Source organism: Sorex araneus, chromosome 11 (genome assembly GCF_027595985.1).
Source record: "Sorex araneus isolate mSorAra2 chromosome 11, mSorAra2.pri, whole genome shotgun sequence".
Classification (NCBI taxonomy): Eukaryota; Metazoa; Chordata; class Mammalia; order Eulipotyphla; family Soricidae; genus Sorex; species Sorex araneus.
The window spans coordinates 13,374,234-13,387,497 of NC_073312.1; the positions used below are offsets into that span (position 1 = coordinate 13,374,234).

At 43.5% G+C, this 13,264-nt stretch overlaps 1 protein-coding gene across 2 annotated transcripts in view; it reads left to right on the forward strand.

Moving 5' to 3' along the window:
* Positions 1-2,457: 2,457 nt before the first annotated feature.
* NRAP (nebulin related anchoring protein) overlaps positions 2,458-13,264 on the forward strand; it is a 77,424-nt gene continuing 66,617 nt past the window's right edge. For both annotated transcript variants that reach the window (XM_055119554.1, XM_055119555.1), the window contains exons 1-7: positions 2,458-2,687; positions 3,152-3,246; positions 3,785-3,872; positions 8,257-8,361; positions 9,569-9,673; positions 12,412-12,516; positions 13,150-13,254. In XM_055119554.1, the coding sequence (XP_054975529.1) occupies positions 2,616-2,687; positions 3,152-3,246; positions 3,785-3,872; positions 8,257-8,361; positions 9,569-9,673; positions 12,412-12,516; positions 13,150-13,254 (675 nt within the window). In that variant the 5' untranslated portion in view covers positions 2,458-2,615. The remainder of the gene's footprint in view (positions 2,688-3,151; positions 3,247-3,784; positions 3,873-8,256; positions 8,362-9,568; positions 9,674-12,411; positions 12,517-13,149; positions 13,255-13,264) is intronic.

A 13,264-nucleotide genomic window follows, 5' to 3' on the forward strand; every position in this document is an offset into this window, starting at 1 on the left:
GTTCTGATCACAAACTCCTTATGGGTCGTGACTTTTTAAAAAAGCCCAGCACGAGCCATGGACAGCAGGGCAGGGCTCTTGCCTTGCACACTGCTGACCTGAGTTCATCCCCCAGCACCCCAGGTGGTACCCTGAGGCTGCCGAGTGTGACCCCTGAGTGCAGAACCAGGAGTAAAGCTGGCAGCACATCTGGATGGCAGACCAGCAAAGACTGCCCAGGACTCGCCTCTGCCTTGGCCTCCTGGCCTGTTGGTCACTCTCAGGGGTCGTCTTAGAGCCCCCGGCCCCACCTGTTATGTCCCGGGAAGGGAGTTTCGCTTGCACATTGACCAGACCAGATGCAAGGATACAAATGCAAGGCCCCGTTTATCAGTAACTCGAGCTGGGGTCCAAGTCTCATCCAAAGCAGTGGAGTCTTGATAAGGACCCCGACTCCGAATTCTAAGAAGCTTATGTAGAGTTTGGTTACATATCAGCATTTTTTCTAGGAACTGGCAATGTTTCCAATTCTGGTCCCTGTCCGTCCCATGGCTTCAGGGACCAACATTATGTTTCCAATTCTTGGTCCCTGTCCTGTCCGTGACTCCACTCCCTCGGCCCTCTCGGCTTGGCTGGGCGCCACTGCCCGGGCCCCCTACTCTGATTGGCTGCTGCCACGGGGCGGTTTATCTGCCCCGGGTGATATTGTTTTCTGAGAAATCGGGACGTTCTGATGGGGAAAACCAAGACGTAGGCCTGCTGAGTTTTGGTCTCACAGTGGAGCCTGTCCCGGGCCACCGGGCAATGCTTGGGGGTCTCCTAGATGCTCCATGGGGGGCACCACATCTAATGTTGGCCACGTGCATGGCGTGCACCTTAACTGTCCCCCAGCGTCCCCAGTGAAGGTCTTCCAACGGGAACATCTTTCACTAGGGTAGCTCTCACAGGCTGAGGGGAGCGGTAGCTGCTAACAGGGTGTCACCAACTAGACGACGAGCAGGAAAGAGGAAAGTGAGGAGGGGGCAGCCGATTCTTTCAAGGAGGCCAGGCTGATGACCTTCATTCCCCGAGGAGACTCTTGCTCCGGGACTAGAGAAGCTCCCAGTCCTCCTCTCAGGTAAGGCCCTGGGAATTCCCGAGGCTGGGGGAAACTTCTAGGGCCCTGGTTCTTGGCCTTGGCTGTGCCCCAGTGCTCGGGCGGCCTTTCAGTTTGAGAATCTCTCTCCTTAGGGACCCCAGTGCCCCACTGCCTCTCTGTTGGGGACCCCTCAGACTGTACCCTCACCTTTGCTTCAGCTGAACGCTCCTTGGCCTCGGCTTTGTGCCTTCTTCCTGTGTCCCACACAAAAGTTCTGCAGATTTCTCTGCACCCCTAGGTTAGACTCAGAGCACTCAGGTCAGAGGTCACATAGCAGTAGGCTGCTGCTGATTAATGCGCACGGCTTTGTTTTATCTCTTTAGTCTCAATCCCAGGATTTTAAGGGGAAAGTGCAGATATCTCGTTTCCGTGGGGGAAAATAGACTATTTGGCAATAGTCCGGCAATGCTAATCCTGAGTTCCTCATGCCAAGGTGGCTGGGTGAGGTGGGGTCGCTTCCTACAGGAGCGAGTGTGCCCTCCCTCTTGGGAAGGCCCCTGCCCTTCCCGGGGTTCTACTTCTCTCTGCAGGCGTCTTTGAGTTTTCAGTGGCTTCATTGACTCGAGTAGCGAGCACTTGCACACAGGGGCAAGACCTAACAAGGCACGAGGAACATGTTTCAGTGGACCTTATACTTCTATGGAGAGAACAGACATCTCAAAAAAGTCATATACAGGGCCCGAGTGGGTAGGCTGCTTTCTTTGCAAGCTGCTGATCCGAATTCATTCCCTGGCATCCCATATGGTTCTCCGAGACTGCCAGGAGTGATATCTCTGAACTCAAAGAGCCAAAAGTAAATCCTGAGTGGGCCCCAGAGTAGCCCAAAAACCAAACCGAAACAAAACAAACTCAAATAAACAAACAAAAACTCAAACTGGCAACAACAACAAACCTCAAACAGATAAAGCTAAAATCCGGTAATGGTGTATAGCCCCCTCAGCCCCACTGAAGAGAGAATCAGTCTTGCTGGTTCCCTACACTGGGGGGAGTTGGCCTCCCCGCCTTAGTCACAGGACTCATGCTGCAAAAGCCGTTCCAAGTTGATTGCTGGACGAGAGGATGAATACTCTTTTGGGTGCTTTTCTTGGGGTATGAGCGCAGCTCCTGTGAAACTGCGCCATGCTGCCTGATCACACTCGGGATTTGGTCACTCACATCAACACGATGCCATTGTGACTTCACTTTTCTATTTAGAGAAGCGTGTCAGCTCGAAATACCGCTACCTTTCCTCCGACCCATGCGTGCTGAGCGAGTCGCCAAAATAGCCCCTTGAGTAAGTGGTGGCTTTAAAAGCCATCCCGCTGCTGCCTTCAAGCTAGAAGAAGGTCAGGAAAGGAAAGCGGAGGTCGGACTGGAACTGCTTGAGGTGCCCACAGGAATTTAACAGTTGTTGGGATTTGGGAAAGACTGAAACAGCAGCCCCGGCCCTTGGCATCTCTTGCCTGTTGTTTCTCTCTGTTGTTTTCTCTCTTGGACGGGCAGAAGGACCGACTGGAAGATGAACGTGCAGGCTTGCTCGAGGTGTGGGTTTGGCGTGTATCCTGCTGAGAAAATCAACTGTCTTGACCAGGTGAGTAGGAGTTACCTTAGCCTTTGGGAGTCATAGCAAAATGGGAACTTTATTTTCTCCTCTAAAGTGGGCTTTTTCTGAACCACCAACCAAGAAAAATAAGAAAGGTATATTCCCCATCTTTTTAAATTTCCCTACCATTGTATATTTAATTTACACTGTAAAAAAATGTTATTATCGAACAGTTTGCATACAAGAGGCCTGTGTTGGGTCCCTGGCACTGCTGTCCCCAGAGAACCCCTGACTGCAAAGTTGGAAGTAACCCCCAAGGACCGCTGGTGTGTGACCCTAAGACAATCAAAAGTTATTTGTTGAACGTATTTCAGTAGTGTATTTATGTGTGTGTTTAAATGTCATTTTCTTAAATGTTAGTTTTATCCAGAAACATAAAAATCCTGAGTTCAGAAAAAAAAAAGAAAAGAAAAGGAGGTAATTTTGCTAAGTCCCTTCTATGTGATTTCTAGATCTGGCATAAAGCGTGTTTTCACTGTGAGATTTGCAAGATGATGCTCTCAGTTAATAACTTTGTGAGTCACCAGAAAAGGCCATACTGTCACGCGTAAGTTTTTGATGCTATTCCACCTATCTTGGGTTTTAATTTTTTAGTAAGAATGCAGTAAGAAGTTCAAAATAAACTCTAGGGTTAAATCCAAAAGTTTTCCTTTAAGTCAAGGAAACTCAGACAGGATTTTATGTCATGGGGTGTAAGTTGGAACTTTCGAATTTCTTACAAGAGATCAAATCTGTCCCATAGTAACGGCTCTGGTTGAATTCTGGGCAGAACACCCCCCCCCCCCAGCAGAAAAATGTAGCTGCTACAGAGCTTTACATGTTTTTCTGTTAAGCAATGCCAGAGTCCTTGTCAATTTTTTTCAGAAAGTTTCAAAGTGATCCTTTCCAGTTATATTGGGCTCTGAGTTATGTTTGTTGAATTTATCTGATTACCTTCGACCCTCTTTCAAGCCTACTGCTTTAAACTGTGCACTTAGTTGTTGTTTCATAACGATGGGTTGAAAAATGACCATGATTTTTTTTAAGAATAGTCTGTCACCTCAGATAAAGCATAGTCTAATTTTGGTTGTATCTTGTTTGTGCAGTCATAACCCCAAGAACAACACGTTCACGAGTGTCTATCATACCCCATTAAACCTAACTGTGAGGAAATCTCCAGCAGCCATTCCTGGGGTAAGTTACTTCATTCTCAATTTTAAAATATCTCTGAAAGTTAATCTCTTTGCTCAGGCACCTGTTGGACTTTGTTTTTGTTTTTAGTATCTCTGTCCAGATGTGAACCTGCCAATTTCCTCCATAAACACAGCAAAGATGGCAATGTCCTGCCAGGACAGATGAATCTCAGGACAATTTTCTTGAATAACTGAGATCCTTGTTGCCATTGTTATCTGTCTGCCAGCTAAGAACACAGCCATATAATAAACTGAGCATACAGTAGGTGCCTAATACATCAAAGTTCACATAACAAAGTACATATCACAAGGATATTTCTTTGTCCTCCATCATGTGATATTTTAGTACAGAAAACTAAAAGCCTCTAGTTCCTCTCTTTTAAATCTCTCTGGATTCAGTAGTATTCAAAATTTTCCACCTCTTTCCCCTTGGGAGGGGGTAGGTCAAAATTATTTTGTTGGGAGTCATGGATGGGTTGACCAGAAGGATGCATTGATAAAGCAGTCTTTTGAAAAAGGGTCAGTGGTCTTTTGTCAAACAATTGGCTATTGATCAAAGCTTGTATTTGATATAATGATGAATCATTTATCTTCTCTCCCCCACGCCCCACAAGAAGTGGCTTGGTGGGACAAAGTTAGCAGCTATCTAAAATTAGCAAATTACACACAGGGGAAAGGCTCTCTAGGAAGATTTCTGTCTTCCTAATGTTACCCTCCTTATATTTACTTTCTGCATTCTTCCTGCTCAAGAGCAGGTGCCTTAGACCAACACTGTCTTTATCTTTACTTTGATATTTCCGAATACTTAATTTTGCTAAGGGCTTCACATCGCTTGTGAATTTATTATATTCTTAAAATTTTTATATAGTACTTAGTGTAGAATTTCTTCATTCATCTAATACACATCATGATGACATAAAGTAGATACTAGGATGATCACATTTTGCTGGACACAGGCCCAGTGAATTGCTCACCAGATGATGAATTCCTAATGATTCATCAGCCTCAAGAATTCACAAGCAATCCTAGACTATTAAGAAGTCTAATTCTTTTAGGATTTTCATTTCATGCATGATGTTAAAGACAACTATAAAGTACATATTGAGTGGAACTCTTCTTAGAGTGCAAAAGAGTACACCAAGCTTTTTGACTAGGTCATTTTATTTATTCTTCACAAGAACCATCTGAATATTGTCAGCATGTGGGGAGGCTGAGACTGTTCTCAAGCACTTGTTCTGCTTTAGCCAGCAGCTAGCAACTGCAGGTCCAGATTGTTTGGCTTATAACATGTCGCATAAACTGCTCCATTGGTCTAATTCCATGTACTTTTGTGGGTAGAAAACTCCAGGAGGGAAAAAGCTCATGTTTTCAGATATCCAGTGTGTTGGCAGAAGTGTAGCCAGAGTTTGATAGATTAGACACAAGGAGATGTACTTATGCTGTGGAGAGCTGCTTTATATATGATACTTTCACTTAAAAAAATCCCTTAATGGGGCTGGGCCTATAGCACAGCAGGGAACTTGCCTTGCACACGGCTGACCTGGATTCAATTCCCGGCATCCCATAGCGCCCCCGAACACCACCAGAAGTAATTCCTAAGTGCAGAGCAAGGATTAGCACCCCCTGATCATAGTTGAGAATGCCCCTGCCCCAGCAAAAAAAAAATCCCTTAGTAACTATATATTTTCCCTCTCCACTAGGCCTCAACTGCCATGTCTCTACCTTATAGTCAAATGCCAGGTCACACAATATTTACCGTACTTTGAGGCAATAGGGATTCACTTTTTTAAAATTGCGTGGTAGCCCCTAGCAGGAATGAGGTTGGGATTATCACTGGTTTTATTTCCAGCTACATATAGAGATGTGAACTTCTTATAAGGACTGTGTGCTTAGATTTGTTAGCACATATATGAATGTATGTATATATGCATGAATATGATTATGTACATGTGCACACTGAGATATGTATGTCTGTGTGAATGTCTGTGTGAATGTGTACATGTATATACATACATGGATATATGGAGTGTGTATACATATATATGTATAGATGTATGTACATATGTTTATATAAGTATCTGTTTATATGGTGTGCTTTTGTATATTTATTAGGGTATATGCTGTATGTATTTATGTATGTGCAAACAATTGAGATCACTTTCTCCTCCTTTTCTACAAGATATCAAATGGGCAACCCTGTCCTTTTCCAAGTTCCTTATTTAAAAGTACCCCAGGGAGTGTAATGGGTTACTTTCTTACTTGCAACTCTGAGAGAGTTTGTCAACTCAGTGGACACAGATTTAATGTGCCTGCACTAAAATTAAAATAGAGAATTTAAGGGGTGCATTATTGATCACAATGAAGGAGGAAATTAAAGATTGTGAGTTGGTATTTGAGATAGATAAGCATTTTCCTGTTTCTAAGTGTCACTCTTTAAACATGAATACATAAATAATTACTAACAGAAAAGTTCCCACTTGGTAGATGGGAACAGAGTGTTAGGAGAAAACATCTGGCTTATTTTCTGTTCAGAGAATGAAACTTTAATCCCAGATTCTTTCTTAACTTACTAGTAACATTGACGACTTTCCCCCTCTTCCTGTTTCTTAGTATAATCACAAATCTTGTGGGTATAGACAAACACTTCTCAGTGAAGGGATTGTATTCTGGGGAAGGATAACAAATAGAGCTTTCTGGAAGTGGGGCAGAGCGTCTATTTTTATTGTGTGCAGAGCTCTAAGTCTTTAAATCAAACTTCACAAGGAGGGCAATTTTACCCCTCAGAGAACACATGGTAATATCATCTTTTGATTGTCACAATTAGTGTGGAGGAGTATGCTGGACATCTGGAGGCCAGAGGCCAGCTGTGCTGCTAAACATCCTATAATGCATAAGATTGTCTCCGGGACAAATGAACTATTTAAAAAATATCTGTAGAACTGCCAACCAGAAACCTTGGCTTCAGTCTTGGTGATGTTCATAGTGGTTTCTCAAAATTCCTAGGGAAAAAGCATGTAGAGATCTCTCCACTTATGTGTTAAATATTTTGGAGCTGCATTAAAAAGTCTCAAACTAGGAAATTGTTATGAATAGACAAAGATTCTCGAATAGCCAGGAAATCTTGAGTAACAAAATTAAAGGTTATCAAGTTTCAAGACTTCCTATAAAAGTAATAAAAATAACTCATAAGTATGTACTAGTAAACCAATGGAATAGAACACGAAACCCAGAAATAGAGCTGAGTTTATGCAGTCACTGGATTTCCCAAAAAGGTGTCACCTGGTTTAGTGCAGCAAGACTGATCTTTTAATACATGGCACTAGAATGATCAGATGTTTACCTGGGAAAACACAAACCTTGACACCAACCTTGCACCTATGCCCAAGAGTGAATACAAGGTGTTTTATATATCAAGATGTTAAAGGGAACATTGTAAAGTATTTGGAGAGCACCTACATGAATTTGTGGGGCCCAGCTCTTTAACATATTTTTTTTAATGTAGGAACACTGCTATTTATTCAGCCATTGATTAAGCTGATTGAATTGGGCATGAACTCCACATTACTTTTTTTTTTTTTTTTTTTTTGCTTTTTGGGTCACACCCGGTGATGCACAGGGGTTACTCCTGGCTCATGTACTCAGGAATCACCCCTGGCGGTGCTCAGGGGACCATATGGGATGCTGGGATTTGAACCCGGGTCGGCCGCGTGCAAGGCAAACGCCCTACCCACTGTGCTATCACTCCAGCCCTCCACATTACTTTTTAAAAAAAAATTTAAATTTTATAAGTTAGTTCACAATGTTTGATTACCATTCAAATACCAATATTCAAAAACCAATCCCACTACCATTACATCTTCCCACCAGCAAATTCAGGATGTTTCCATCCCAACCCCCAATCCCTGTCCCAAAACACAACTGAAATAGTATATTTCGTATTGTTTGTTATGAAGAACTGCTGAACATGCTTACGAAAAAGTGTCCATATAGGAAACAGTGTGAAGAGTGTTCAATTTGGGCAGGAGCCATTAAGACATCCTATAGGATATCACTAACATGTTGTCTTTAGCAAATTCTTGAGTGAGATTGTTGCACAGACTAAAGTTAACTTGGGTTCTTGACGGCAGGGTTTTCTGAGGTCACCTTAATTTGAGTACCTTGTACATGCAATAAGGGCATTAACTGAATTTCTCATAGGGCCCGGCACACAGCAGGGGCTCTGTGGGGTGTCCTGGCTGGTGGAGCAGAAGCAGCCACGGTGAGACTGACGGTGCAGTGTGAGCTGTGATGCTCTCAGGCTGCTTCCCACCTGAGACTCGGGGCTTAGCCGTAGGTTGCTTGTTTTCTCTGATGGAAGCGTTACTGATGACTTCTTCATTGTGCAGATTGGTGACCAAGAGGATGGTGAACAGTTTAAATCAGTCTTTCACTGGGACATGAAACCCAAGGAGGGGACAGCTGTACCTACCAGGCAGCCACTGGGGAATGAGGTGAGAGAAGAGTTAGGTTCAGGGTTGGAGAAAGAGAAAAGAAAGAGAAAAGCTCTGCCTGTGAAATGCTGGCCGTTCCCTCTTCTAGAGGAAATCACGCTGGTGTCCATGTGACCACTGTGAATCTGAGCTGTGTCCCTGAGACCTGCATCTCTGCCTCGTAGCTTCGCCACGACCACATCTGATCTTGCTCATGCTCGCTGACCTCTTCCTTCAGACCTCAAATTTCTATTACTGTTCTTTTGACCATTGACACTTCCCTAGGCTCTGCCCCATTTCCGGTTTCTCTGTCCCAACTCCTAGGCCATGTCATCTCCTGCCAGAGCCCTGCTGAGGGCTCCTGAGATGACCTCCTCTCTTCTGCACTCGCTTCTTTCTAGCCTGTCATCCCCATATTGGCCACATGGCTTTCTGGATGCCCTGGGTTTACTCTCTACCTCACACCACCCCTAAGAATATATGGTTGCTCTCAATCAACAACCTCATCACACAGAAATTACTTAGCCATTTCATTTGAACTCTACACACAACACTCACAGCATATGTTTCTTATTTGTTTCTTATTGTACAAAAGTTCAAAGGGTAGTAAGTTTGTCCATCATCTCAACCCTCTTCCTCTCCGTAGGAGTTCTAATTGCTAGTTATTCCCCCTTAATTTTATTTCCCTAGATATAATATTAATATCTCAAAAGATAAACTCTGCTTTCTCTTTTCTCCTTTTTTTCCCTATTATTAACATTAATTGCTTAGCCAAATGTGTTCAGACCTATAACAGGCAGATTATTGCAGTGCGCTTTTATAGCTTGTTTGAATAGTGGTGATTAATCCCAGATTTCCTGTTCATGGCATCTCACTATTGCCCAGAGATGATGAGCAAAGACATGATACTTTAAATGTGATACTTCTATGATATTTATGGTTCCAATAGTTTAATTACTTGGATGTCAGATTATTTTCGGGCCTAAAAGGAATGAACAGTTTAGTTAAACCATAGAAATTTCTACTTTTCAGATAATTTTTTTAAATTGAATCATCACCACCCTTTTCCCCACCAGCCTGCCTCTATGGCAGACACTTTTCCTCTTTCTGTCTTTTAAGATAGTTTCTATCTAATGCTGACAAATATATGAGTGGTGCTGGGACTGTGGGTGTTTGCCCACCACATGGCATGAGGTGTGTTTATATGTGTTTTGGGCTTCCATTCCAGAGAGCCTATTGGGCGGGATATGGAGAAGACAACGCTTGGCACCCAGGAGATCTGCCAGACCCTGACATTGTAAGGATGGTTGAGGCTCGGAAGGCTCTGGGTGAGGTAAGTGCCCGAGAAGTTACTTGAGTCATTCACGAGCAATTTACTTGAGATGTTCCTTTATGTTGAAGATTGTGGTAGAGAACAATGCTTTCTTCTCCCAACGAGTCTGTTTTATATAAGTTTCAGTCTATTGATAATAAGACAAACAGAAAAAAATGTCTGGAGCACTCACTCGAGTCCAGTAAGTTTCCCATCTTCCCAGTGATCATTAGAAAGTTTTGATAAAAGAAGTTGATATTTTACAAGATCTGGAAATTACACCGCGTATGTACCTAGATCATGATCAGATCATCTGAGGAAGGGATGGGGAGAGAGAGATACAGAGACAGAGACAGAGAGAGACAGAGAGAGAGAGGCAGAAAGAGACAGAGACAGAGAGACAGATAGAGACAGAGACAGAGAGACAGAGTGAGACAGAGACAGAGAGACAGAATCCACATGGCCTTGCTTTCAATGGAATGCGGTGGTAGTGGGGATGTCTAGTATTTTTTCGTTTGTTTGTTTGTTTTTGCTTTTTGGGTCACACCCAGCGATGCACAGGGGTCACTCCTGGCTCTGCACTCAGGAATTACCCCTGGCGGTGCTCAGGGGACTATATGGGATGCTAGGAATCGAACCCAGGTCGGCCGCGTGCAAGGCAAATGCCCTACCTGCTGTACTATTGCTCCAGCCCCATGTCTAGTATTTTTTTCTATATGTAAAATATTTAATGTTTCATATTAAAATTGAGTACATTTGCTATTGTTACAACACTGTTTGGCTAAGGGAAAATATGTTCTGCATTATCTCTGTGGTCTGCCATCTTTCATATGATTTTCAAATACTTTTTTTAAAAAATTTTTTATTGAGTCACCATGTGGAAAGTTACAAAGTTTTCAGGTTTGAATCTCAGTTATACAATGCTCGAATACCCATCCCTTCACCAGTGCTCATATTCCGCCACCAAGAATCCCAGTATAGCTCCACCCCGCCCCCCCACACCCCTAACCCTCCATGCCCCTAGCCCCCTATTTTGAAGGCTTACTTTTTTTGGTGAGATTAAATAATAATAAGGGAAATTTAAAGAGAGGAAGAGAAACAAAAGAAGAAAAATGAAAACATAAAGTAAGGCCCCATGCACTAATTATGAACTGGCTCTGTGAAACAAAGGCACTTCCCCCCACCCCCTCCCGTTGAGAGAGGCAGCATTTTTGGCTTCTATTCCAGAGTTGAGTTTTTCTGTAGCCTGTGACTGTGCACTGCCTGATAGTGAGGTCAGCCTCTCAGAGTGGCTTTTTGGTTTGTGTATTACAAAATAAAAGTGAAGCTTAGAAGACATAACTCCAAGTCCTGATTCCTGGAATTTGGATGTCAATTTCCTTACATTGAAAAGCCAATGGACTTTTCAAAGGTGATGGCACTGCCCTGTCTTGGCTTCAGAAGTTTATCCAGGATTATTAGGGTGAAAATGCCCCTGATGATGTAATTACAAGGGTCCTTGTAAGGAGGGAAGCAAGAGCACCAGATTCAGAGCAAAGTGACAACAGAAGCAAGGGTCAAAGCCGGTTGGGATCACAAACCAAGGAATATGGCAGCCTCTAGAAGCTGGCAAAGGTGAAGAAATGAAACATTTTCTAGAGTTTGTGGAGGGAACCAGTTTTGAGGCCCATGTTAGACTTTTGACCTTTGGTTCCTTAAGGGACACCTTAGGTATTCAGGTAGGAAAGGCAAATTTAGCCCACATCGTGGAACTCTTTAGCAATTAGCATCCTGTACCTGTGAGCCTAGAGATAACCAAACTTTTTTGGACATGCTGACCCCTTTTCAGAAGATGGTTACTCAATGGCCCCCTGGTATAAGCAAACAAACATCAAGTGCTCCCCTATGCACCTGAAGCTACTACTACTCCACTAGATTTTCCCAGTGTCCTCTACCATCCCCCCCTTGGTATATATACTCAGGGTGCCCCACTTTGGGAAATATGGCTTTAGTCCCTTCTACACACCTGGCGCATCTGTCCTTTGTGGAAACCACTTTGGCAAACATCATTAGTCTTAAATAATTTTTCCTTTGAGAAAGGAAAAGAAAACAGAAATAAAATATGCTAACATTATAGGTATTGTTAAGAAAAGTAATCATTACATGTACTCAAAAAAATTTTTTTTGCTTTTTGGGTCACACCCAGCAATGCTCAGGGGTTACTCCTGGCTTTGCACTCAGGAATTACTCCTGGCAATGCTTGGGGGACCATATGGGATGCCGGGGATCGAACCCGGGTCAGCTGCATGCAAGGCAAACGCCCTACCCGCTGTGCTAGTGCTCCAGCCCCAGTACTCAAAAATTTAGAGGGGGGAAAAGTACACATTGGACATGGATGCTTAGCAATGCTAGCTCTAGTGGGTGACTATAGAAAAGTCTCCATAATCATATGCTCTCTAAGTCTTCGAGTCATGAGTCTTTGGGTCTCCTGAGCTGTGCAGTGCTTGGTTTCACATAATATAAGCATTGAGATCTGGGAAATAGGCTTTGCATAATATAAGCATCTTTGATCTGGAAAATATAATTTCTTCACATTGTGAAGGTGTTATTCGAACCACCTGTTGAATACCGTTTCCCAGTTCATTCCAGATGACTGGAATATTTTTCAAATACCTTATAAATCCAGTCCATGGGTTCTGATGGCATATGCTATTCCAGTTGTATTAGTTCTTCTCTGACATCATATTGGTTCTCATACTAACGTTGGTTCTGGCCATCAGGAGTTTACAGAAGACTATGAGCCACAGAAGGGCAAGGGGAGCTTTCCAGCCATGATCACACCTGCTTACCAAAGGGCCAAGAAAGCCAACCAGCTGGCCAGTCAAGTGAGTGTCTTCTTATGTCTACTATTGGTCACATTGATTCTGTCATTCATAAGTTCCCAGGTGTTAAAAACAACTGCTGAGAGTGCCCGGGGGAAGTGGGTACTGGTAATGTAATAGTATGGAGACAATCATGGTCCTGTATTTTCCATCAGTTATCCTGTGTCTTGGTTAGACCATATCAACCTGGAGAGAAAACCAGGTTGCTCATGCAAAGACTGTGCCAAACAGTTTCTTGAGGTCGCCTCAACATTAAGGACACTGATTTTTATCCATTGGCTGGCAGATCTTCCTCAAGAGTGGCATAACTTGTTCGTTCAGAGCTTGGACTTTGAACCTAGAAGTCTGGGATTTAAACTCAGAAGCCAACTGCTTAATCCTTCTGATCTCCAGCCATTTGTTCATAAAATGGAGTAGTTCTACTATTATTTTGGAGATGAGGCAAAAATCAGTATTTGTGAGTGTTCAGCAGGGTTTGGCACTCTTTCAGGCTTCTAGCAGCATCTGTCCATTCTCTATTCAGCCCGAAAGCCAGCCAGATGAACTTACTGCAGGATTGTCTTGAGTGTGGGGACTACGTAAGAGGGCACACAGAGGCTTAGGAGTGTGACCTTGTCTCTGCTGTCTCCTCCACAGGTGGAATACAAGCGAGGCCACGACGAGCGCATCTCTAGGTTCTCCACAGTGGCTGATACACCGGAGCTGCTGCGGGCCAAAGCAGGGGGACAGCATCAAAGTGATGTAAGGAATG